The sequence below is a fragment of the Heptranchias perlo genome, unplaced genomic scaffold (assembly GCF_035084215.1).
Source record: "Heptranchias perlo isolate sHepPer1 unplaced genomic scaffold, sHepPer1.hap1 HAP1_SCAFFOLD_50, whole genome shotgun sequence".
NCBI classification, from domain to species: Eukaryota; Metazoa; Chordata; class Chondrichthyes; order Hexanchiformes; family Hexanchidae; genus Heptranchias; species Heptranchias perlo.
The window spans coordinates 5,901,268-5,927,694 of NW_027139516.1; the positions used below are offsets into that span (position 1 = coordinate 5,901,268).

General features: G+C 46.1%; 1 protein-coding gene across 2 annotated transcripts; it reads left to right on the top strand.

The window, feature by feature from the left end:
• The first annotated feature begins 500 nt into the window (after positions 1 to 500).
• Positions 501 to 26,035, top strand: LOC137314012 (NACHT, LRR and PYD domains-containing protein 12-like). Of its 2 annotated transcripts, XM_067979698.1 has the most exons (11): positions 501 to 615; positions 11,484 to 11,579; positions 13,524 to 13,690; positions 17,825 to 17,996; positions 18,102 to 18,167; positions 21,309 to 23,046; positions 24,588 to 24,674; positions 24,832 to 25,002; positions 25,137 to 25,307; positions 25,494 to 25,661; positions 25,834 to 26,035. In XM_067979698.1, exons 2-7 carry the CDS (start codon positions 11,516 to 11,518, stop codon positions 24,613 to 24,615), a joined length of 2,235 nt encoding a protein of 744 aa, XP_067835799.1. In that variant the 5' UTR covers positions 501 to 615; positions 11,484 to 11,515; the 3' UTR covers positions 24,616 to 24,674; positions 24,832 to 25,002; positions 25,137 to 25,307; positions 25,494 to 25,661; positions 25,834 to 26,035. The 2 variants fall into 2 exon arrangements, with proteins under 2 accessions (XP_067835799.1, XP_067835800.1); XM_067979699.1 differs by lacking the exon at positions 25,137 to 25,307.
• The last annotated feature ends 392 nt before the right edge of the window (positions 26,036 to 26,427 follow it).

Here is a 26,427-nt window from a genome sequence, read left to right on the forward strand (position 1 = left end):
TATCCCTTGATTCCCTGAGTGTCCACAGATGCTGGTATTTTCTGTTTTTATTCCTGAAGCTGAACTGATGTGCATATGGGTTTTTTTTATTTCAAAAATGTACTTTATTCATAAAATTTGTGAAGATACAAACAGTACAATGCAAATAATACAATGACAGATCAGATCTGATGAACACAGATCATGACACTCTGGGGAGTCTCATTACTGATCACGGTCTCATGACATCACCGTCTTTAGCTCGGATCAGCTGTCGCACCGCAGATTGACAAATTTCTGACGTCACACACGCTCCCGGCCCGCGCTGTTTCGGTTCAACGGCCGAGCAGCTTTCAAATCAGCCACCACGTGACCCCGGGCCGCCGTCCCCCGCCCCTCGCGGTCAGTGAATGGAGCTTGGGGCGGGGCCGAGCCCCGATTGGTGAGCGGGGATGTCAATCAGCGGGTTCCGACCCAATCGCAGGGGCGGACTCGAGGAGGGGGCGTTAATTGAGGCCGAATATCCGAAGTGCGCATGCCCCGACCCTCCAATCCCCGAATGGAGCGGAGTCGGCGGAGAAGAAGGCGGTTTGATGGGAAAATGGTGGCGGAGGCGGAGAAAGAGTGAGAGATAGGGTGAGTGTGCGGGACTGGGGGCCGCTCCGAGGGAGGGAGGGAGGCTGTATCCCCCTCACCCCCCGCGGACGGACGGAGCCGCCGCCCTGTGGATGGAGGAAGCCCGCAGTCGGTCTCGATGATCTCCCCCCTCCCTCCGGAGATGGCGGGGCGCGGGGAGATCTGTGGATCGGAGATTAGATCAGCCCGGGTCCCGGGACTGAGAGCCGGAGCTCCTTTAATCAAAACCCCCGCCCCCGGGGGATTGAATAAACTCCCGGGAAAAAACAATCAGAGAGAAGGAGGAACTGAGGGGGGGGGGGGGTCTCAGTATTTGATGAACTGAGGGGGGGTCTCAGTATTTGATGAACTGAGGGGGGGTCTCAGTATTTGATGAACTGAGGGGGGGTCTCAGTATTTGATGAACTGAGGGGGGGTCTCAGTATTTGATGAACTGAGGGGGGGGGGGGTCTCAGTATTTGATGAACTGAGGGGGGGGGTCTCAGTATTTGATGAACTGAGGGGGGGGTCTCCGTATTTGATGAACTGAGGGGGGGGTCTCAGTATTTGATGAACTGAGGGGGGGTCTCAGTATTTGATGAACTGAGGGGGGGGGGGGTCTCAGTATTTGATGAACTGAGGGGGGGGTCTCAGTATTTGATGAACTGAGGGGGGGGTCTCAGTATTTGATGAACTGAGGGGGGGGTCTCAGTATTTGATGAACTGAGGGGGGGGGTCTCAGTATTTGATGAACTGAGGGGGGGGGTCTCAGTATTTGATGAACTGAGGGGGGGGGTCTCAGTATTTGATGAACTGAGGGGGGTCTCAGTATTTGATGAACTGAGGGGGGTCTCAGTATTTGATGAACTGAGGGGGGGGTCTCAGTATTTGATGAACTGAGGGATACAAAGTGAAAGGAAAATGCTGAAACTCAGAGACAGAAGTGAATGGTTCCTGTTTGTGGGAATTCTCTCTCAATCTTTGGGTCGATCTGAGGAGGAGTTTTCTGATCCTTTCCCCCGTGATACCACTTACTGTTTCTGATCCAACCTGTGATGTGGACACGTGTCTTCTGGCAATTTAACTTGTTCAATCCCAGTCTGTGTTGGATTTTACAAGTTGTTGCTGGTTCAAGGTCGGGTTTCATCATCCTGCCGCTTGTCCCCATCACAGAAAATACACACGGATACTCAGTCACTCACTGATATACAGGGGCATCCTCTCTCACACACTCACTAATATACAGGGGCATCCTCTCTCACACACACACTCACTGATATACAGAGGCATCCTCTCTCACACACACACTCACTGATATACAGAGGCATCCTCTCTCACACACACACTAACTGATATACAGAGGCATCCTCTCTCACACACACACTCACTGATATACAGAGGCATCCTCTCTCACACACACACTCACTGATATACAGAGGCATCCTCTCTCACACACACACTCACTGATATACAGAGGCATCCTCTCTCACACACACACACACTCACTGATATACAGAGGCATCCTCTCTCACACACACACTCACTGATATACAGAGGCATCCTCTCTCACACACACACTCACTGATATACAGAGGCATCCTCTCTCTCACACTCACTGATATACAGGGGCATCGTCTCTCTCACACACTCACTGATATACAGGGGCATCGTCTCTCTCACACACTCACTGATATACAGGGGCATCCTCTCTCTCACACACTCACTGATATACAGGGGCATCCTCTCTCACACACTCACTCACTGATATACAGAGGCATCCTCTCTCTCTCACTCACTGATATACAGGGGCATCCTCACTCTCACACACTCACTGATATACAGGGGCATCCTCACTCTCACACACTCACTGATATACAGGGGCATCCTCACTCTCACACACTCACTGATATACAGGGGCATCCTCACTCTCACACACTCACTGATATACAGGGGCATCGTCTCTCTCACACACTCACTGATATACAGGGGCATCCTCTCTCTCTCTGTGTGAGGCAAAGGAGTAGATTGCGGGGGCTCTGACACATATATTCAGAACCTCTCTGGCCACAGGGGATGTGCCAGAGGACTGGAGAACCGCTAATGTAATACCATTATTCAAGAAGGGGAGTAGGGAAAAACGTGGGAACTACAGGCCAGTGAGCCTAACATCAGTGGTATGAAAATTATTGGAAAAAATTCTGAAGGACAAAATTAGTCTCCACTTGGAGAAGCAAGGATTAATCAGGGATAGTCAACATGGCTTTGTCAAGGGAAGATCATGTCTGACTAATTTGACTGAATTTTTTGAGGGGGTGACTCGGCGTGTGGATGAGGGTAACGCAGTGGATGTGGTATACATGGATTTCAGTAAGGTCTTCGATAAAGTCCCCCACAGGAGACTGGTCAAGAAGGTACGAGCCCATGGAATCCAGGGTGCCTTGGCACTTTGGATACAAAACTGGCTTAGTGGCAGAAGGCAGAGGGTGATGGTGGAAGGTTGTTTTTGTGACTGGAAGCCTGTGGCCAGTGGGGTACCACAGGGATCGGTGCTGGGTCCCTTGCTGTTTGTGTTCTACATTAATGACTTGGATATGAATGTAAAAGGTATGATCAGTAAGTTCGCTGATGATACAAAGATTGGTAGGGTGGTAAATAGCGAGGAGGATAGCCTCAGTCTGCAGGACGATATAGATGGGTTGGACAGATGGGCGGAACAGTGGCAAATGGAATTTAACCCGGAAAAGTGCGAGGTGATGCACTTTGGAGGGACTAACAAGGCAAGGGAATACACAATGAATGGGAGGACCCATGCAAGACAGAGGGTCAGAGGGATCTTGGTGTGCAAGTTCACAGATCCCTGAAGGCGGCGGAACAGGTAGATAAGGTGATAAAGAAGGCATATGGGATACTTGCCTTTATTAGCCGAGGCATAGAATATAAGAGCAAGGAGGTTATGATGGAGCTGTATAAAACACTGGTTAGGCCACAGCTGGAGTACTGTGTGCAGTTCTGGTCGCCACACTACAGGAAGGATGTGATCACTTTGGAGAGGGTGCAGAGGAGATTCACCAGGATGTTACCAGGGCTGGAGCGCTTCAGCTATGAAGAGAGACTGGGAAGATTGGATTTGTTTTCCTTGGAGCAGAGGAGGCTGAGGGGGGACATGATTGAGGTGTACAAAATTATGAGGGGCACAGATAGGATGGATACTAAGGAGCTCTTTCCCTTCGTTGAGGGTACTATAACAAGGGGACATAGATTCAAGGTAAAAGGCGGGAGGTTTAGAGGGGATTTGAGAGAGAACTTTTTCACCCAGAGGGTGGTTGGAGTCTGGAACTCACTGTCTGAAAGGGTTGTGGAGGCAGGAACCCTCACAACATTCAAGAAGCATTTGGATGAGCACTTGAAATGCCATAGCATACAAGGCTACGGACCAAATGCTGGAATATGGGATTAGAGTAGACAGGGCTGATGGCTGGCGCGGACACGATGGGCCAAAGGGCCTCTATCCATGCTGTATAACTCTATGACTCTATGATTCTCACACACTCACTGATATACAGAGGCATCCTCTCTCTCTCTCTCACACACTCACTGATATACAGGGGCATCCTCTCTCTCTCTCACACACTCACTGATATACAGGGGCATCCTCTCTCTCTCTCACACACTCACTGATATACAGGGGCATCCTCTCTCTCTCTCACACACTCACTGATATACAGGGGCATCCTCTCTCTCTCACACACACTCACTGATATACAGAGGCATCCTCTCTCTCTCTCTCACACACTCACTGATATACAGGGGCATCCTCTCTCTCTCTCACACACTCACTGATATACAGAGGCATCCTCTCTCTCTCACTCACTGATATACAGGGGCATCCTCACTCTCACACACTCACTGATATACAGGGGCATCGTCTCTCTCACACACTCACTCACTGATATACAGAGGCATCCTCTCCCTCACACTCACTCACTGATATACAGAGGCATCCTCTCTCTCTCTCTCACACTCACTGATATACAGAGGCATCCTCTCTCTCTCTCACATACTCACTGATATACAGAGGCATCCTCTCTCTCTCTCACACACTCACTGATATACAGGGGCATCCTCTCTCTCTCACTCACTGATATACAGGGGCATCCTCTCTCTCACACACTCACTGATATACAGGGGAATCCTCTCTCTCTCTCTCACACACACTCACTGATATACAGAGGCATCCTCTCTCACACTCACTCACTGATATATAATACATCCTCACTCACTGATATATAACACATCCTCTCTCACTGTCTCTCTCACACGGTACCTGCCATCGTGTGGTGATACAGTGCCTTCCTCAAAGTGTGTGACATTGTCATTACCCGTTTGTTTCACACCCCACCCAATAAACAGTGCACAGGAACAGGAGGAGGCCGTTCAGCCACTCGAGACTGTTAGACAGAAACAGGAGGAGGCCGTCCAGCCCCTCGAGCCTGTTACACGGGAACAGGAGGAGGGCGTCCAGCCCCTCGAGCCCGATGCACAGGAACAGGGGGAGGCCGTCCAGCCCCTCGAGCCTGTTGATTGAATTTTTTGAGGGGGTGACTAGGCGTGTGGATGAGGGTAACGCAGTGGATGTGGTATACATGGATTTCAGTAAGGCCTTCGATAAAGTCACCCACAGGAGACTGGTCAAGAAGGTACGAGCCCATGGAATCCAGGGTGCCGTGGCACTTTGGATACAAAACTGGCTTAGTGGCAGAAGGCAGAGGGTGATGGTCGAAGGTTGTTTTTGTGACTGGAAGCCTGTGGCCAGTGGGGTACAACAGGGATCGGTGCTGGGTCCCTTGCTGTTTGTGGTCTACATTAATGACTTGGTAATGAATGTAAAAGGTATGATCAGTAAGTTCACTGATGATACAAAAATTGGTAGGGTGGTAAATAGCGAGGAGGATAGCCTCAGTCTGCAGGACGATATAGATGGGTTGGTCAGATAGGCGGAACAGTGGCAAATGGAATTTAACCCGGAAAAGTGCGAGGTGATGCACTTTGGAGGGACTAACAAGGCAAGGGAATACACAATGAATGGGAGGACACTAGGCAAGACAGAGGGTCAGAGGGATCTTGGTGTGCAAGTTCACAGATCCCTGAAGGCAGCGGAACAGGTAGATAAGGTGGTAAAGAAGGCATATGGGATACTTGCCTTTATTAGCCGAGGCATAGAATATAAGAGCAAGGAGGTTATGATGGAGCTGTATAAAACACTGGTTAGGCCACAGCTGGAGTACTGTGTGCAGTTCTGGTCGCCACACTACAGGAAGGATGTGATCGCTTTGGAGAGGGTGCAGAGGAGATTCACCAGGATGTTACCAGGGCTGGAGCGCTTCAGCTATGAAGAGAGACTGGGAAGATTGGGTTTGTTTTCCTTGGAGCAGAGGAGGCTGAGGGGGGACATGATTGAGGTTTACAAAATTATGAGGGGCACAGATAGGATGGATACTAAGGAGCTTTTTCCCTTCGTTGAGGGTACTATAACAAGGGGACATAGATTCAAGGTAAAAGGCGGGAGGTTTAGAGGGGATTTGAGAAAGAACTTTTTCACCCAGAGGGTGGTTGGAGTCTGGAACTCACTGCCTGAAAGGGTTGTGGAGGCAGGAACCCTCACAACATTCAAGAAGCATTTGGATGAGCACTTGAAATGCCATAGCATACAAGGCTACGGACCAAATGCTGGAATATGGGATTAGGGTAGACAGGGCTGATGGCCGGCGCGGACACGATGGGCCGAAGGGCCTCTATCCGTGCTGTATAACTCTATGACTCTATAACAGGGGGAGGCCGTCCAGCCCCTCGAGCCTGTTACGGGAACAGGAGGAGGCCGTCCAGCCCCTCGAGCCTGTTCCACCATTCTATTAAATCATAACCGATCTGTACCTCAACTCCGTATCACCTCGATATACCTAATAAAAGGGTAGATTTGATTACCTCTTATTTTGTACTGAAAACAGAATCGGACCCTGTTGGGGAAACTGGAAACCAGGGACACAGACAGACTAAGTGAGTGAGGAAAACTGTGGCAGATGGTGTTTAATGTGGGCAAGTGTGAGGTCATCCACTTTGGATCAGAAAAAGACAAATCGGAATATTTTCTGAATGGGAAGAGTGTGGGAACTGTGGATGAGCAGAGAAATTTAGTGGTCCAAGTACACAAATCTCTAAAAGTTGTGGACAGGTACAAGAAGTGATCAAAAAGGCTAATGTAATGTTGGTGTTTATAGTACTCCCCTGCCCTATATCTGAAGCCCTGCCAATTTTTTCCTTTCAAGTACTTAACCAGTTCCCTTTTGAAAGCCAGGATTCAATCTTGCCTCCACACCATCTCGGGCAGTGCTAAAAATCCTAACCACTCGCTGTGTAGAAAAGTTTTTCCTCGTCACCTTTGTTTCTTTTGTATATCACTTTAAATTTATGTCCTTTGGTTCTTGGCCTTTCTGCTAATGGGAACAGTTTCTCTCTATCTACTTTGTCCAGACCCTTCCTGATTTTGAATACCTCTATCAAATCTCGCAACCGTCTCTGTTCCAAGGAGAACAACCCTAGCTTCTCCAGTCTATCCACATAACCGATGCTCAGTTTGGGTTCCACCAGGACCACTCAGCTCCAGACACTGCTTCATCCTGACCTCACCTCCATCATAAGGTCAGAAATGGGGATGTTCACTGATGATTGCAGAGTGTTCAGTTCCATTCGCAACCCCTCAAATAATGAAGCAGCCCATGCCCGCATGCAGCAAGACCTGGATAACATCCACGCTTGGGCTGATAAGTGGCAAGTAACATTCGTGCCAGACAAGTGCCAGGCAATGACCATCTCCAACAAGAGAGACTCTAACCACCTGCCCTTGACATTCAACGGCATTACCATCGCCGAATCCCCCACCATCAACATCCTGGGTGTCACCATTGACCAAAACCTTAACTGGACCAGCCACATAAATGCTGTGGTGACAAGAGCAGGTCAGAGGCTGGGTATTCTGCGGTGAGTGACTCACCTCCTGACTCCCCAAAGCATTTCCACCATGTAAAATGCACAGGACTGGAGTGTGATGGAATAATCTCCACTTTCCTTGATGAGTGCAGCTCCAACAACACGCAAGAAGCTTGACGCCATCCAGGACAAAGCAGTCCGCTTGATTGGCACCACATCCACCACCCTAAACACTCACTCCCTTCACCGGCGCACTGTGGCTGCAGTGTGTACCATCCACAGGATGCACTGCAGCAGCTCGCCAAGGCTTCTTTGACAGCACCTCCCAAACCCGCGACCTCTACCACCTAGAAGGACAAGGGCAGCGGCACATGGGAACAACACCACCTGCACGTTCCCCTCCAAGTCACACACCATCCTGACTTGGAAATATATCGCCGTTCCTTCATCATCGCTGGGTCAAAATCCTAGAACTCCCTCCCTAATAGCACTGTGGGAGAATCTTCACCACACGGAGTGCAGCGGTTCAAGAACGCGGCTCACTGCCACCTTCTCAAGGGCAATTAAAGATGGGCAATAAATGCTGGCCTTGCCAGCGACGCCCACATCCCATGAACAAATTTTTGTTTTAAAGTCCCTCACCTCTAGAATCATTCCAGCACATCTCTTTTTTTATTCGTTCAATCTGATCCTTTGTCCTGAGACACCACTTACTGTGTCTGATCCAACCTGTGATGTGGACACGTGTCTTCTGGCAATTTAACTTGTTCAATCCCAGTCTGTTTCGGATTTTACAAGTTGTTGATGGTTAAAGGTCGGGTTTTATCATCCTGCCGCTTGTCCCCAACACAAAATACACACGGATACTCAGTCACTCACTGATATACTGAGGCATCCTCTCTCTCACACACTCACTGATATACAGAGGCATCCTCTCACACACTCACTGATATACAGAGGCATCCTCTCTCTCACACACTCACTCACTGATATACAGCGGCACCCTCTCTCTCTCACACACTCACTCACTGATATACAGGTGCATCCTCTCTCTCACACACTCACTGATGTACAGGGGCATCATCTCTCTCACACACTCACTGATATACAGAGGCATCCTCTCTCACACTCACTCACTCACTCACTGGTATACAGAGGCATCCTCTCTCACACACACTCACTGATATACAGGGGCATCCTCTCTCTCACACACTCACTGATATACAGAGGCATCCTCTCTCACACTCACTCACTCACTGATATACAGAGGCATCCTCTCTCTCACACACTCACTGATATACAGAGGCATCCTCTCTCTCACACACTCACTGATATACAGGTGCATCCTCTCTCACACACACTCACTGATATACAGGGGCATCCTCTCTCTCACTCACTCACTGATATACAGAGGCATCCTCTCTCTCTCACACACTCACTGATATACAGGGGCATCCTCTCTCTCTCACACACTCACTGATATACAGGGGCACCCTCTCTCTCTCACACACTCACTCACTGATATACAGGGGCACCCTCTCTTTCTCTCACACTCACTGATATACAGAGGCATCCTCTCTCTCTCTCACACTCACTGATATACAGGGGCACCCTCTCTCTCTCACACACTCACTGATATACAGGGGCACCCTCTCTCACACACTCACTCACTGATATACAGGGGCACTCTCTCTCTCTCTCTCTCTCTCTCTCTCTCTCTCTCTCTCTCTCTCACTCACTGATATACAGGGGCATCCTCTCTCTCTCACTCACTCACTGATATACAGGGGCATCCTCTCTCTCTCACTCACTCACTGATATACAGGGGCATCCTCTCTCTCTCACTCACTCACTGATATACAGGGGCATCCTCTCTCTCTCACACACTCACTGATATACAGGGGCACCCTCTCTCTCTCACACACTCACTCACTGATATACAGGGGCACCCTCTCTCTCTCACACACTCACTCACTGATATACAGGGGCACCCTCTCTCTCTCACACACTCACTCACTGATATACAGGGGCACCCTCTCTCACACACTCACTCACTGATATACAGGGGCACCCTCTCTCTCTCTCTCACTCACTCACTCACTGATATACAGGGGCACCCTCTGTCTCTCACACACTCACTCACTGATATACAGGGGCACCCTCTCTCTCTCGCACACTCACTCACTGATATACAGGGGCACCCTCTCTCTCTCGCACACTCACTCACTGATTAACAGGGGCATCCTCTCTCTCACACATAACTTCAAATAACTTGGAGAAATTACTGGTCTGAAACTTATTCACTTTTACATTTCAACAGTGGGTAAACGAATGGACACTGACTGATAGTTTGATTGGGCGCACGTCCGTGAGAGACACGTATCACAGCGAGACACACACGTGATTCGATAACAGCAATCAAATCTACCACTTGAATATTTTGGTGTTTATTGAGATTGTGAGACCCCTGGTGACATTCTGTAAATAAATACTGTGCATCACCTAAATGTTTAAAGTTACATGATTCATAACATCATACATTAGTGTTAATATTAGAACAGTGGTAAATCTCCTCACCTCCTACAGTGCTCATTAGTGTTAATATTGGAACAGTGGTAAATCTCCTCACCTCCTACAGTGCTCATTAGTATTAATATTAGAACAGTGGTAAATCTCCTCACCTCCTACAGTGCTCATTAGTGTTAATATTAGAACAGTGGTAAATCTCCTCACCTCCGACAGTGCTTATTAGTGTTACTATTAGATCAGTGGTAAATCTCCTCACCTCCTACAGTGCCCATTAGTGTTAACATTAGATCAGTGGTAAATCCCCTCAACACCAATGAGCACTGTAGGAGGTGAGGGGATTTACCACTGATCTAATATTAACACCAATGAGCACTGTAGGAGGTAATATTAGAACAGTGGTAAATCTCCTCACCTCCTACAGTGCTCATTAGTGTTAATATTAGAACAGTGGTAAATCTCCTCACCTCCTACAGTGCTCATTAGTGTTAATATTAGAACAGTGGTAAATCTCCTCACCTCCGACAGTGCTTATTAGTGTTACTATTAGATCAGTGGTAAATCTCCTCACCTCCTACAGTGCCCATTAGTGTTAACATTAGATCAGTGGTAAATCCCCTCAACACCAATGAGCACTGTAGGAGGTGAGGGGATTTACCACTGATCTAATGTTAACACCAATGAGCACTGTAGGAGGTAATATTAGAACAGTGGTAAATCTCCTCACCTCTGACAGTGCTCAGTTGTCATGTGCTGACAACATGAGTGATTTGGTAAATATATTCTAATAGAAGCACCAACCAGGACACATCTCCATGAACACACGGACAATGTCGCTGCCCACAGCGACCAGATAAATTAAACCCAGCTATATATTTTGTATAGATAGATAGATAGATATCAAATTCATAAAGTATGAGGAGTTATCAATACTGAACAAATCAAAAATAATAAACACTTATGTGAATAAAATAATACAATAGCACCAGAATGTAAAACCAAGTGAAGGGCCATTTAATTGCTCAATGATGATCCTGCTCCATATTTTCTTTCAGATTATTCACTACCTCAGGAATAAGGCTGGTTCTGCCAGCACTGTGAGAGCAAATCTTACAAGTGGGCGCTCCCAGTGCAGCATCTTGGCCGACAGGGACTGGGTTGTGGAGATCAGCGGGACTCACTGGATTTCACTGGGCAGCTGTCTGTGTCACACCTGATGTGGAGTGTTGATCATAACACTCGTGAAATGCTCGATCCCAGAACTAACATCTGTTGTACTGATGGGGAAGGACGGGCTTGGTATCATGTTTAACAAGGCAACGCTCTTCTGTTCATTTTAATATTTCTGTCTAACCCTCCTATTAATATATTTATTACAGAGCATCAGAATCTGGGAACGTCTGACACCACCATGGCTGAAGGTTCAAACAGGGGAGAAGATCCAACATCTTCAAACAGAATGCGAATGGACACAGGTAGGTTCAGAAAATTCATCAGAATATAATTTCTGTCCTGACAAAGGGTCCAGATCACGAGCAGGAACCTCCAGCTCACACAGGAAGAGGTAACAGCACAGGTACTCTGTAGATAGAGGGAAGTGAGTGACCATCTAGAGGGACAGTGGAGGGATCTCCTGAGTACTGGAAATGTCCAATTGATACCTGGTGTTGGGGACTGTAAGGTGGATAGAGACAGTGATTCAGAGGATGGTCTTCCTGAGTAACGGTGTGAGACTGGGGAGCAGGGGGATACCCCGAGTGGGGTGGGGGTGAGAGGCAGGCGGGACACATGAATAGGAGAGTGATTATAGAATCTCCCACCATTGTCAGGGGAATATACAGACTCTTCTGCAGTCCTGAGCAAGTCCCGAATAGTAAGTTGCCGCCCTGGTGTCAGAAAGAAGAACATCCTGGAACAGGTGGGACCATCTCTGAAGGAAAGGAGAGCAGTGGATAGTCATGGTCAGAACCAATAACATGGATAGAAAAACGTTTATAGAGGGAATATTAAGACTGAGGCTCTAGATATAAGTTAAGACCTCCAGGTGGTGATCTCCGGATTGTTTTACACTAGGCCACTTAAGGAGGGAAATAATGAGGTAGGACAATGTGTGGCTGCAGGGCTGGAGCAGGAGGGAAGGGTTCATGGTCTTGGGGACTAGAGTGAGTTCAGGGAGAAGGGAAGGGGTGGTCACGATCTGAACCGACCAACAATGGTTTTACAGACTGGATGAATGGAGCAGGGAGGAAGGGTTCACGGTCTTGGGGATAGAGTGAGTTCAGGGAGAAGGGAAGGGATGGTCATGGTCTGAACCGACCAACAATGGTTTTACAGACTGGATGAATGGAGCAGGAGGGAAGGGTTCATGGTCTTGGGGAGTAGAGTGAGTTCAGGGAGAAGGGAAGGGATGGTCACGGTCTGAACCGACCAACAATGGTTTTAGAGACTGGGTGAATGGAGCAGTGGAAGAGTTTCAGTTGATTTGACTGGAGGGTGGAGAATATCCGGATATGAGACTAGAGAGTGGAATTAATAAAGCTGTTGGAGCAGAAATAGAGGATTTAAGAAATAATGAAAAGATATTAGCAGAATAAAGGAAGGGGATTTAGAAGTAGTGAGAGATAAGCTTATTGATGCCAGGGAAAAAACGAATACTGTTTAAAATTCCCCATAAATCAGAGTTCGGTTTAAATGTTGTGTCTGTGAATGTACAAATCATTCCAAACACATTGGGATAGTCCGAAGCATAAGAGATATTGTCCAGGAGCTATGAGACCATATGGTTTAGGTTTACACGGGACTCAGAGCAAAATCTTCCTGGTTATAACATTTTGAGGGGAGATTAATGAAGATTCTAACACTGATGGTTTTGGTGGGAATGTGGGTGTACTGGAGGAGGATGTGGGACCAGAGTTAGAGATAACTGGAGAAGGATTTGGATCTGAGAATAATAGTCAAAGTGGAGAAGCTGCTGGACCTACAACCAATGCGGTTAAAGGAAGTCAGGGAGGAGACTTTGAATATAAAAACTGTGCTGATGGATTAGAAAGAGATAAAGTAATGTATCTGTTCAAGAGGGAGACAAGGTAAACAGGGTAACTAGATTCCGATTAGTCTCCGTCAGTGGTGGGCAAACTCCTCGAATCTGTAATTCCAGGTCGAGTTAGAGATCCAGGGGATGATCGGGAGGCTGGAACGGATTCACTGTAGACAAGTCGTGTTTCACATATTTAAACACCATTTTTTAAGAATTGACTGTACGGAATGATGGAATGTAGCACATGCGGTGTATATGAGTTTTCAGAAGGTGTTTGATAATGTGTCTCACAGGAGGCTTCAGCCGTTTGGTATAAGAGGAAATGTAACCGCCCGGATAGAAAGTCGATAATGTGTTTAGTTTTCTCCATTTTTGTTCACAGATCCGAACACTGCAATCACTGAGTTCCTGACAAAGTGCGACGGTTACCAGCTGTTCCAGTTGACGAAATTCTACCGAGACAGACTGGAACAGGCGATTGAAGAAGTGGTGGACGGAGTCAGCTCGTTGTTAACATACGAGTGGCATTTCAGTGGACAGGAACATCGGGTAAGTGGGAGGGACACAGATTGAGTTTGGTTTATATAAACATCAGAGAACTAACAGGATATCAGATCTTGGAATCGTAGAATGTGAGATAACAGAAACAGGCCAAATAGGAAAGAAATGGATGAAACTGCATTTATTTCAATGCAAGAAGTCTGATGGGCAAGGCAGATGAACTCAGGGCATGGATGGGTACATGGGACTGGGATGTTATAGCTATTACTGAAACATGGCTAAGGGAGGGGCAGGACTGGCAGCTCAATGTTCCAGGGTACAGATGCTATAGGAAAGATAGAGCAGGAGGTAAGAGAGGAGGGGGAGTTGCGTTCTTGATTAGGGAGAACATCACAGCAGTAGTGAGAGGGGATATATCCGAGGGTTCGCCCACTGAGTCTATATGGGTAGAACTGAAAAATAAGAAGGGAGAGATCACTTTGATAGGATTGTACTACAGACCCCCAAATAGTCAACGGGAAATTGAGGAGCAAATATGTAAGGAGATTACAGACTGCTGCAAGAAAAATAGGGTGGTAATAGTAGGGGACTTTAACTTTCCCAACATTGACTGGGACAGCCATAGCATTAGGGGCTTGGATGGAGAGAAATTTGTTGAGTGTATTCAGGAGGAATTTCTCAGTCAGTATGTGGATGGCCCGACTAGAGAGGGGGCAAAACTTGACCTCCTCTTGGGAAATAAGGAAGGGCAGGTGACAGAAGTGTTGGTGAGGGATCACTTTGGGACAAGTGATCATAATTCCATTAGTTTTAAGATAGCTATGGAGAAGGATAGGTCTGGCCCAAAAGTTAAAATTCTAAATTGGGGAAAGGCCAATTTTGATGGTATTAGACAGGAACTTTCAGAAGTTGATTGGGAGAGTCTGTTGGCAGGCAAAGGGACGTCTGGTAAGTGGGAGGCTTTCAAAAGTGTGTTAACCAGGGTTCAGGGTAAGCACATTCCTTAAAAGTGAAGGGTAAGGCTGGTAGAAGTAGGGAACCTTGGATGACTCGGGAGATTGAGGCCCGAGTCAAAAAGAAGAAGGAGGCATATGACATGCATAGGCAGCTGGGATCAAGTGGATCCCTTGAAGAGTATAGAGATTGCCGGAGTAGAGTTAAGAGAGAAATCAGGAAGGCAAAAAGGGGACATGAGATTGCTTTGGCAGATGAGGCAAAGGTGAATCCAAAGAGCTTCTACAAATACATAAAGGGCAAAAGGGTAACTAGGGAGAGAGTAGGGCCTCTTAAGGATCAACAAGGTCATCTATGTGCGGAACCACAAGAAATGGGTGAGATCCTGAATGAATATTTCACATCGGTATTTACGGTTGAGAAAGGCATGGATGTTAGGGAACTTGGGGAAATAAATAGTGATGTCTTGAGGAGTGTACTCATTACAGAGAGGGAGGTGCTGGAAGTCTTAACGCGCATCAAGGTAGATAAATCTCCGGGACCTGATGAAATGTATCCCAGGACGTTATGGGAGGTTAGGGAGGAAATTGCGGGTCCCCTAGCAGAGATATTTGAATCATCCACCGCTACAGGTGAGGTGCCTGAAGATTGGAGGGTAGCAAATGTTGTGCCTTTGTTTAAGAAGGGCGGCAGGGAAAAGCCTGGGAACTACAGACCAGTGAGCCTGACATCTGTAGTGGGTAAGTTGTTAGAGGGTATTCTGAGGGACAGGATCTACAGGCATTTGGAGAGGCAGGGACTAATTAGGAACAGTCAGCATGGTTTTGTGAGAGGAAAATCATGTCTCACGAATTTGATTGAGTTTTTTGAAGGGGTAACCAAGAAGATAGATGAGGGCTGTGCAGTAGACGTGGTCTACATGGACTTCAGCAAAGCATTTGACAAGGTACCGCATGGTAGGTTGTGACATAAGGTTAAATCTCATGGGATCCAAGGTGAGGTAGCCAATTGGATACAAAATTGGCTTGACGACAGAAGACAGAGGGTGGTTGTGGAGGGTTGTTTTTCAAACTGGATGCCTGTGTCCAGCGGTGTGCCTCAGGGATCGGTGCTGGGTCCGCTGTTATTTGTTATTTATATTAATGATTTGGATTAGAATTTAGGAGGCATGGTTAGTAAGTTTGCAGATGACACCAAGATTGGTGGCATTGTGGACAGTGAAGAAGGTTATCTGGGATTGCAACGGGATCTTGATCAATTGGGCCAGTGGGCCGATGAATGGCAGATGGAGTTTAATTTAGATAAATGTGAGGTGATGCATTTTGGTAGATCGAATCGGGCCAGGACCTACTCCGTTAATGGTAGGGCGTTGGGGAGAGTTATAGAATGAAGAGATCTAGGAGTACAGATTCATAGCTCCTTGAAAGTGGAGTCACAGGTGGATAGGGTGGTGAAGAAGGCATTCGGCATGCTTGGTTTCATTGGTCAGAACATTGAATGCAGGATTTGGGATGTCTTGTTGAAGTTGTACAGGGCATTAGTGAGGCCACACTTGGAGTACTGTGTACAGTTCTGGTCACCCTATTATAGAAAGGATATTATTAAACTAGAAAGAGTGCAGAAAAGATTTACCAGGATGCTACCGGGACTTGATGGTTTGACTTACAGGGAGAGGTTAGACAGACTGGGACTTTTTTCCCTGGAGAGTAGGAGGTTTCGGGGTGATCTTATAGAAGTCTATAAAATAATGAGGGGCATAGATAAGGTCGATAGTCAAAATCTTTTCCCAAAGGTAGGGGAGTCTATAACGAGGGGGCATAGATTTAAGGTGAGAGGGGAGAGATATAAAAGGGTCCAGAGGGGCAATTGTTTCACTCAAAGGGTGGTGAGTGTCTGGAACGAGCTGCCAGAGGCAGTAGTAGAGGCGGGTACAATTTTGTCTTTTAAAAAGCATTTGGACAGTTACATGGGTAAGATGGGTATAGAGGGATATGGGCCAAGTGCAGGCAATTGGGACTAGCTTAGTGGTATAAACTGGGCGACATGGACATGTTGGGCCGAAGGGCCTGTTTCCATGTTGTAACTTCTATGATTCTATGAAACTGAAAATATGGTGAATCTGGGGTGGAGGGACTCAGTCTCATGTGAACAGGCGAGGACCATTTCAGTGGAAAGGAGTATCACATAAGTGGGAGGGACACAGAATGAGTTTGGAATATTGAAACATAACAGAACTGACAGAATATCACATCTGAGAATCATCGGATGTTACAGGACAGAAACAGGCCAAATAGGAAAGAAATGGATAAAACTACAAATATCCTGAATCTGAAGCAATGATAGGAAGAGATGACAATACCCAGCTGATCCGTTGGTATCTGTACAGAGAAAGGACAGGGTAACATCAACAGCAACTTGCATTATATCGCGCCTTTTATGCAGTGAAACGTCCCATGGTGCTTCACAGGAGCGATTACCAAAAAATTTAACACCGAGCCACATGAAGAGATATTAGGAGAGGTGATCAGAAGCTTGGGCAAAGAGACAGTTTTGAGGAGCGTCTGAAAGGAAAGGAGAGAGAGGAGGAGAGTTGAAGAGGTTTCGGGAGGGAATTCCAGACTCAGGGCCCAGGCAGTTGAAGTCACGGCCGCTAATGGTGGAGCGAAAATGGTCGGTGATGCACAAAAGGCCAGAATTGGAGGAGTGCGGAGATCTGAGGGTGTTGTAGGGCTGGAGGAGGTTACAGAGATAGGGAGGGGCGAGGCCATGGTAGGATTTGAGCACATGGATGGGAATTTTAAAATCGATCTGTTTATGGACGGTGAGCCAATTTAGGTCAGCGAGATGGATGAACGGAACTTGTGCGAGTTAGGCTATGGGAAGCAAAGTTTTGGATGAGCTCAAGATGCCAGACTCAGAGCAATAGAGAATAGAGAATTCATGGGAAGGGCGAGACCATGAAGTAATTTAAACAGGAGGATGGGAATTGAAAATTGAAGTCGTTCAAGAACTGTGAGGCAATAGCCTGTCCCTCTCCTGTCCCACTCACCTCTCACTCCTGTGCTCGTTCACCTATTGCCTCACAGTTCTCATTCTCAGTCTTTGTCTTTCACTCCACTCCTCAGTATAAACTGGGAGATCCCAATAACGGAGCAGCTCCTTTCCTTCTCATTCTCAGTCTTTGTATTTCATTCCACTCCTCAACATATTCATTATTATTCTTTACAGAAAGTCGTTGATCTCGTCGAGAAGGGAAACAGGGCGGACAGTTCCAAACTTCTCCTAAATCTGGTGATGGAGAAAGGCTCTCGGGCCCTAAGGGTGATGTGGGAATCCTTTGTGAAAATGCACCATACGATACCAAAGTTGGACAAAATACTGAAAGAGATGCAGGAACTTGGTACAGTAAAATCACACACTGAATTCAATTTCAGATTGAAACACTGCAGAATTTACTATAATATTACACAGATCAGATTTCATGAAAGCAAATTGATTTAAACAGGTCCTGATCCATTTGATTATATAAACATCGGACGAGCTTTACCTGAAATACCCAGTCACCTGAAAGGTAAGTGATGAAATGGAGATTTCAAACCGTTTATTTCACTTCTGAGAATCAGAATGTTTGACTGTAGACGTTGTTCAGAGATTGCCAGAATCTGGGAATCAGAAGTTCAAAGGGCTAATGAAAGAGGATAAATATTCATTTGATTTGTCATTAATCCTGTGAAAACACACTCATCTGGCAGGATCCCAATACACTGAAGCACTTCATACACATCTGTGAGTTGCCATGGCCTCACAGGCAAAGAATATTTTGCGTAGAATGAAGTTAACAGTCACTCCGAATTTTGATTTCTTGGTACATTTACTCCAATTAATCCAACTGCATACACAGCTGGTAGGATCCTGATAAACTGTAAATCCCCATACACAACTGGCAGGATCCTGATACACTGTGAATCCTCATACACACCTGGCAGGATCCTGATACACTGTGAATCCCCACACACACCTGGTAGGATTCTGATACACTGTGAATCCCCACACACACCTGGCAGGATACTGATACACTGTGAATCCCCATACACACCTGGCAGGATCCTGATACACTGTGAATCCCCATACACACCTGGCAGGATCCTGATACACTGTGAATCCCCACACACACCTGGCAGGATCCTGATGCACTGTGAATCCCCACACACACCTGGCAGGATCCTGATGCACTGTGAATCCCCACACACACCTGGCAGGATCCTGATGCACTGTGAATCCCCACACACACCTGGCAGGATCCTGATACACTGTGAATCCCCACACACACCTGGCAGGATCCTGAAACACTGTGAATCCCCACACACACCTGGCAGGTTCCTGATACACTGTGAATCCCCACACACACCTGGCAGGATCCTGATACACTGTGAATCCCCATATACACCTGGCAGGATCCTGGTATATTGAGAATCCTATACACACCTGGCAGGATCCTGATATATTGAGAATCCTATACACACCTGGCAGGATCGGGATATATTGTGAATCCTATACACAACTCCAATGTGCCCCACAGATGCTTTCGGCTCACAATTAATGAGCAGTGCTTTAAGCCAGACATCACGGTTTAGCTGCGCCCCTAGAAATCTGCTCACAATCGCCTGTAGGGAACGAAGTGAAGAAATGCGAAATATTAAAAATGTTATCATTTCACAGACGTCAAAGTGTTTGATCTGATCTGAGAAGACGTGCGGATTTTCACACAATGGAACAGTAATCCGTGGAGAAATGTGAGGGAAAGACAATGCCCAGGGTAATTCAGAAATTATGGGCTGGCTTCCTAATGGCAATGAAAGAGAAACTTATTCGACTCAAATAATAGTCGTTTAACTCAGGGTCTTTTTTAGACTCAATGGAATGACTGATGGAAACAGATTTGTAATTTCCCAAACCTGCATTGTAGGAAATTCAGACCAAAATGAAACAACAGAATATAATAACTGGGAGAACAGTTGAAATGAACTGTGATTTTTTTCTGCTCTCACATTACACTGAGTGATGTGGGCAGTAGTTGTATATTTAATTCTAATCGGTGATATGACAGGACTGTTATAAACGCACATTCGATGTAGGTGTAAAATTGCTGAAAAATTGTTCGCAATTTCTGAAACACAATACAACAGGAGAATGATTAGAGATAGGAGAAGGCCATTTTACCCAAATAAGCCTATCCCTGTTAGAGAGATCACCCCACCGACCTCTCCCCTCAGTGTCGCCACAGAAACACGTTCAATTGTCTCTTGATCCCACTTACACTGCCCCTTTAGTGTCCTTCCCAGGCTCTCGGGCCCTTTTGGTGAGAAAATTACCCTGACTTCCCTTCCCCGTTATGAATTATTTTGTTGATTGTGAGCCTGTTTCCCGTTTCAGTTGAGTATATTCAAGAATCAGATCGATAGATTTTTGGACACGAAGGGAATCAATGTACATGTGGACAGGGTGGGCAAGATCAGCCATGACCTGAATGAATGGCGGAGCAGGCTCAAGGGGCCGTATGGCCTACACCTGCTTCTATTTCTTATGTTCTTCTGTTCTGACTAATGTTGGGAATTCCATTGAAACATCTCAATCCAGAATTCGCATGCCCAAACAAAATACACCAAACCGTCTCACCATTCCCTCGACCGAAAGTCCGAGTACCGTACATCATCATTCTGATTCCACTCTGTACCTTCAGAATGGCAGTAATCGTTACCTGTGAACAGGAAACTGTAGAAATGTACGTAATACGCCAGATAACCTGCCCGATTCCTGAAACTATAGCAATTTAACTCCTGTCTATTCAATCTTTCCTTCTCCCAATGCCCAAAATATCCCAGATAACCTGCCTGAGGCCTGATACAATAACAGTGGAACTTCAGTCCATTCACAGTCTGTCCCTCTCCCAATGCCCACAATATCCCAGATAACCTGCCTGAGGTCTGATACAATAACAGTGGAACTTCTGTCCATTCACAGTATGTCCCTCTCCCAATGCCCACAATATCCCAGATAACCTGCCCGAGGTCTGATACAATAACAGTGGAACTTCTCTCCATTCACAGTCTGTCCCTCTCCCACTGCCCACAATATCCCAGATAACCTGCACGAGGTCTGATACAATAACAGTGGAACTTCTGTTCATTCACAGTCTGTCCCTCTCCCAATGCACACAATATCTCAGATAACACACCCGAGGTCTGATACAATAACAGTGGGATTCTGTCCATTCACAGTCTGTCGCTCTCCCAATGAACACAATACCCTATTTCCCATTTCCGCAGAGGGTCAGCATCACTGACGGTTTCATAAATTATTACACTGGAACCTCAATTTCATGTAACAGAATCACGTTTGGATTTGTAATGAGATGTCCATGGTACAGGGTAGGGCTCATAGTATTAATCATCAGAGGGAGAATATCACTTTCATAGAAATCTCCATGTTCAGTAAATATCAGAATCAAGTGAGGATTTGAAACTTTTCTCCGCCATTATTCACTTTCAAGCGAGGTTTTCAGTAACTGAGTTTAATTTCCTGCTCGCACCTCTATTGAAGCTGTGAATTAAATCTCGGAACATTTTACTGAATAGGAAAGTCAGATTGAGAATTTGTTTTTATGCCAATACAACTCACATTGAGAATCACTTTCTGTCTGTTCTAATTGAAGATGTTCAAGAGAAACACAAGGAAACACTCCGGGTCCAAACTGAAACACTGAGAGTCAACACGATCCTAATAAAGGAGAAGGTTAAGATTTTCCAGCTGGTCACTCTATACACTGAACTAACGGTCATTTCTACTGTTCGAGATCGGACACTTGTAGAACATGAACTGCTGGCAAGAGGCCGAGACCATGAAGAGTGGAGAGAGAAACATCTCCGGAGAGAACTGGAAAAAATCCGAACTGATCAACTGTTCCAGAACAGTTTCACCCAGAGAAAATCCAAATCTGGGAGTTCAGCAGCAGTGAGCGGAGTCGCGGGGATTGGAAAAACAACAATGGTACAAAAGATTGTTTATGATTGGGCCACTGGGAAAATATACCCACACTTTCAATTTGTTTTCAGTTTTAAATTCCGGGATTTGAACGCTATTAACTGTAGAATAAACCTGAGGAATCTGATACTGGATCTGTATCCTTACTTTGGGAATATTCTGGGAGAGCTCTGGAAGAACCCGGAGAGATTACTGTTTATATTCGATGGTTTAGATGAATTCAAGGACAGTATCGATTTTGATAACAATCGGAGAAATACAGAACCTCAGTACATGTGCACAGATCCTGAAGACTGGTGTGAAGTGTCTGACATTGTGTACAGTTTAATACAGCACAAGCTGCTCCCAGGATGTTCAGTGCTCTTGACCAGCCGCCCCACTGCATTACATTTATTGGAAAAGGCTGAGATCAGTGTCTGGGCTGAAATCCTGGGATTTGTTGGTGAAGAACGGAAGGAATATTTCAACAAGTTTTTTGAAGATCAGGCGGTGGCAGCAGCTGTTTTCAAACATGTGGAGGAGAACGAGATCCTGTACACGATGTGTTACAACCCTTCCTACTGCTGGATCCTCGGTCTGTCACTGGGTCCCTTCTTCACACAAAGAGACAGGAAACAGCAGCGAGTTCCCAGGACCATCACCCAACTATATTCCTACTATATTTATAACATTCTGAAAAACCATGGCCGAGAGATTGAATCCCCCCGTGATGTGGTACTGAAGGTCGGTGAGATGGCCTTCACTGGAGTCTCTGAGAACAAGATTGTGTTCAGAAATGGAGATTTGATCAAGTACAATCTGCAACCTTCCCAGTTCCTGTCTGGGTTCATGATGGAACTTTTGGAGAGAGATGATTCTGCCCAGAGTGTGGTTTACACATTCCCGCACCTCACCATCCAAGAGTTTGTAGCTGCACTCGCACAATTCCTGATTCCAGATCCAGGGGACATCGGGAAACTCCTCAGTGAAGCCCACAGCAAGGAAGATGGGCGATTTGAGATATTTCTCCGTTTTGTTGTTGGTCTCTCCTCCTCACAGTCAGCTCGGCCGCTGGAGGAGTTTCTGGGTCCATTTCTTCATCAAATAATCTGCGGAGTGATTGACTGGGTTAAGGAGAAGGTTGAAGAAGAGATTAGAAACACAGGGAGTGAAACTGGTAAAAGGAACCTCCTGAACACATTCCACTACCTGTTTGAGACTCAGAATCAAACACTGGCTCGGGTCACAGAGGGATCTGTGGAAACACTTACATTTAATGGATTGCGACTGACCCCGATTGACTGTACGGTGCTGTCTCATGTCATTGGACTCTGTGATACAATAAAACACCTCGATCTGGAGAACTGCTCCATTCAGTGTGAAGAACTCCAGCGGCTGGGACCCGCACTGCACAAATGTCAGGTGTTGAGGTAACTGTTTATTTGTCTCCAACTGTTTGGCCAATTGTGGAACAGTCACGGATTGTATTGTTGCTTCGGAATGAAGGGAAACAAACTGTTCAGTTAAATCAGAGAGAAGCAGATTCAACACAAATATGACACATGATAAGAGGATAGGTTATTAATTCCCCAAGGACTGGAGAATCTAAAATGGATCCTTGTGAACAGGTTTGGATTTTACAGTCTTTATCAGATCAGTAAATACAGGTCACTGAAAGAGTCTGATAATTTAATTGCAATAAATGATATTTATTGCTGTTTTTCTCACTGCCTGAGATATGTCCATTGAAGAGGTTCCTTCTCACTGTTACTGACACGTAGACCGACACTAACTGCAGCAGTCCGTGTGTCGGAGCATCCCACCCTCTTACCGAGGTGTGGGGGCAAGTGACAGTCACCGGACTGTCAACGTGTGTAGGAGAGGGAAGCAGAAACACCAAACATTCAGTAACAAAGAGCAAAATACAGCTTTCGGGCAGTCAACCGCCAGTGGGCGAGCTGAGCTTTCCCCACAGGACAACGGTCCGTTATCTTCACTCATCAATGACACAGCCCCTCACACTCTCCAATACATCCACCATCTCTTCACCCAGCTGGCAGCACTCGTGCCTCTGAGTCAGAAGGTCGTGGATTCAGGCCCCTCGCTCATTAATCCAGGCCGGCACTTCAGTGGGATTTGGGAACTAAAATCTGCCAGTAAAAATGTTCAAATCTAACGGGTTGTGGGGTATTAGCCCAGGAGTACAGACACACACCGGCCAGCGGTGGGGCCTCACACACAGCGGGAGGTTCTTGGTTTAACCAGGGGGCAGTGAACCCGGGAATTTCCCATAATCTGCCCCCGTGTGTGTGAGGCCCCGCTCGGGGAGGGAACTTCAGAAAAATTCCCCAAAAACTGTCGAGCCGTTACACCTGAAATAAATGTAGAGCCAGTTCAATGGGAATAAAGAGAGAGAGACTCCCCTCCCCTATAAACTAGGAGTAAAGGGACATTTAAGACTTGTAACCGGACAGAATAAACTCTACTTGTCACATAAAATCCTGGGGCACGGATTTTACAGCAGCCGTTAGCGCTGTTTCACAACATAACTCACTCCGAGATATTTTGGACATTAATATAATATTGCATAAAGGAGAGGTAATCATCGCTTTATCATTTAATTCGGAGAAAATCGCCCCATTCCCATAAATCTGGGAAATAACCACCAGCAGAAATGAGACAAGTTTCACCAAACATGACTGGACCTCCAGGAGGGTAATTCTGATCATGAGGGAATGAGACCGGACTGAGGGACATTTAAAGGCTTCACACAGACAGCACTTTATTTAATAAATACATTTACTGAATATATGGGGAGTTGGACAGAGTGAGATTCATTGTCAGTGACAGGGAAATCTGGTTATTAATTTCCTGAAGATTTTTCAGTGTTTCCTGTAATATCAGAGAGAAATTGTGTCGGATCGGGGATTGGACTCAGTTTGTTTCTCACTCTCTGTCTGTTTGTGTTTAGACTGGGATGCAATAAACTGGGAGATTAAGGAGTGAAACTGCTGTCTGCGGCTCTGAGGAACCCGGACTGTAAAATACAGACATTGGGGTAAGTATCAGACTGTGTGAGATTGTGTTTATAATAACTGGATGATGAACACCCTGCATTAATGTCAGTATAAAAAATAATAATACAAATAAACACTGAGAAACTTCTCTGATTGCTGTTATTTCTTTCTCTGTCTCTGTCTCTCTCTGGTCTCCAGGTTATGGGAAAACGGACTCACAGCTTCTTGTACCTTGGATCTGTCCTCCGCTCTCAGTACAAACCGGTCACTGACTGGTCTGGACCTGAGTAATAATAAACTGGGAGATTCAGGAGTGAAACTACTGTCTGCGGCTCTGAGGAACCCGGACTGTAAAATACAGGACTTGGAGTAAGTATCAGACTGTGTGAGATTGTGTTTATATTAACTGGATGTCTAACACTGTACATTACTATTGGTATCAGCAATAGAGTTATAAATAAACACTGGAGATTTACTATTATATCTCTCAATTTGATCCCCAGTCTATGGGCTAACGATCTCACAGGTTCTTGCAGCGAGGATCTCTCCTCCGCTCTCAGTACAAACCGGTCACTGATGGTTCTGAACCTGAGTAATAATAAACTGGGAGATTCAGGAGTGAAACTACTGTCTGAGGCTCTGAGGAACCCGGACTGTAAAATACAGAAACTGGAGTAAGTATCAGACTGTGTGAGATTGTGTTTATAATAACTGGATGTCTGACACTGTACATTATTAGTATCAGTAATATAGTTATGAATAAAAACTGTACATTATTATTAGTATCAGTAATAGTGTTATTAATAAACACTGGGGATTTACCCTGATTCCTGTTATTTCTCTCTCTCTCTGATCCCCAGTCTGGATGATGTCGGTCTCACAGATTCTTGTACCGAGGATCTCGTCTCCTCTCTCAGCACAGACCGGTCACTGACGGATCTGAACCTGGGATCAAACTCCTTCACAGACCGATCTGTCCCCGCTCTCCGCTCCCTCATACTGACACGCAGGAGTCTGGAGCGGATCCGGTGAGTGTTTGTGTCAAAGTTCAATCTAATAAATAAAATATCAATGGGATTATGTCCCTTTTATGGGTAATGTTAGTCTGTAATTATTATTGAAATATTAACACCAGTCTCCCTGTTATTTACACTGTTGTTCAATCTGTTTATTTCCTGTTTAATCTTTAATCTGTTTCAGGCTGGGGGGGAATCTGTTCAGTTCAAACGGAAAGAGACACCTGGAGTCACTGCGAGAATCCAGACCCGGACTGAGTGTGGGAGTGTGAACATTTCAATTTATAACCATTCCTGGTCTCATTATATGAACATTTCAATTTATAACCATTCCTGGTCTCATTATATGAACATTTCAATTTATAACCATTCCTGGTCTCATTATATGAACATTTCAATTTATAACCATTCCTGGTCTCATTATATGAACATTTCAATTTATAACCATTCTTGGTCTCATTACATGAACATTTCAATTTATAACCATTGCTGGTCTCATTATATGAATATTTTTGGCCGATTCTCTGTCCCTCCCCTTTAACCGGCCGCGCTCCAGGTTTAAATCCGAACGGCCCTTGAACGGTTTCCAGCTCGAGCTGAGCGAGCGTCGTCTCCCATTGTGACGTCAGAGGCCCAGCGACAGGGTCACGAGACTCAGTCACCCGGTCCCCCAGCGCTGATTCTGCCGGATATCCGGGGCTGGATGGTCCCCAATGGGGCACTGGGTCAATGGACAGACAGGAAGGTCCCAGGGTGGGGCTCAGTCTGGGCTGCAGTG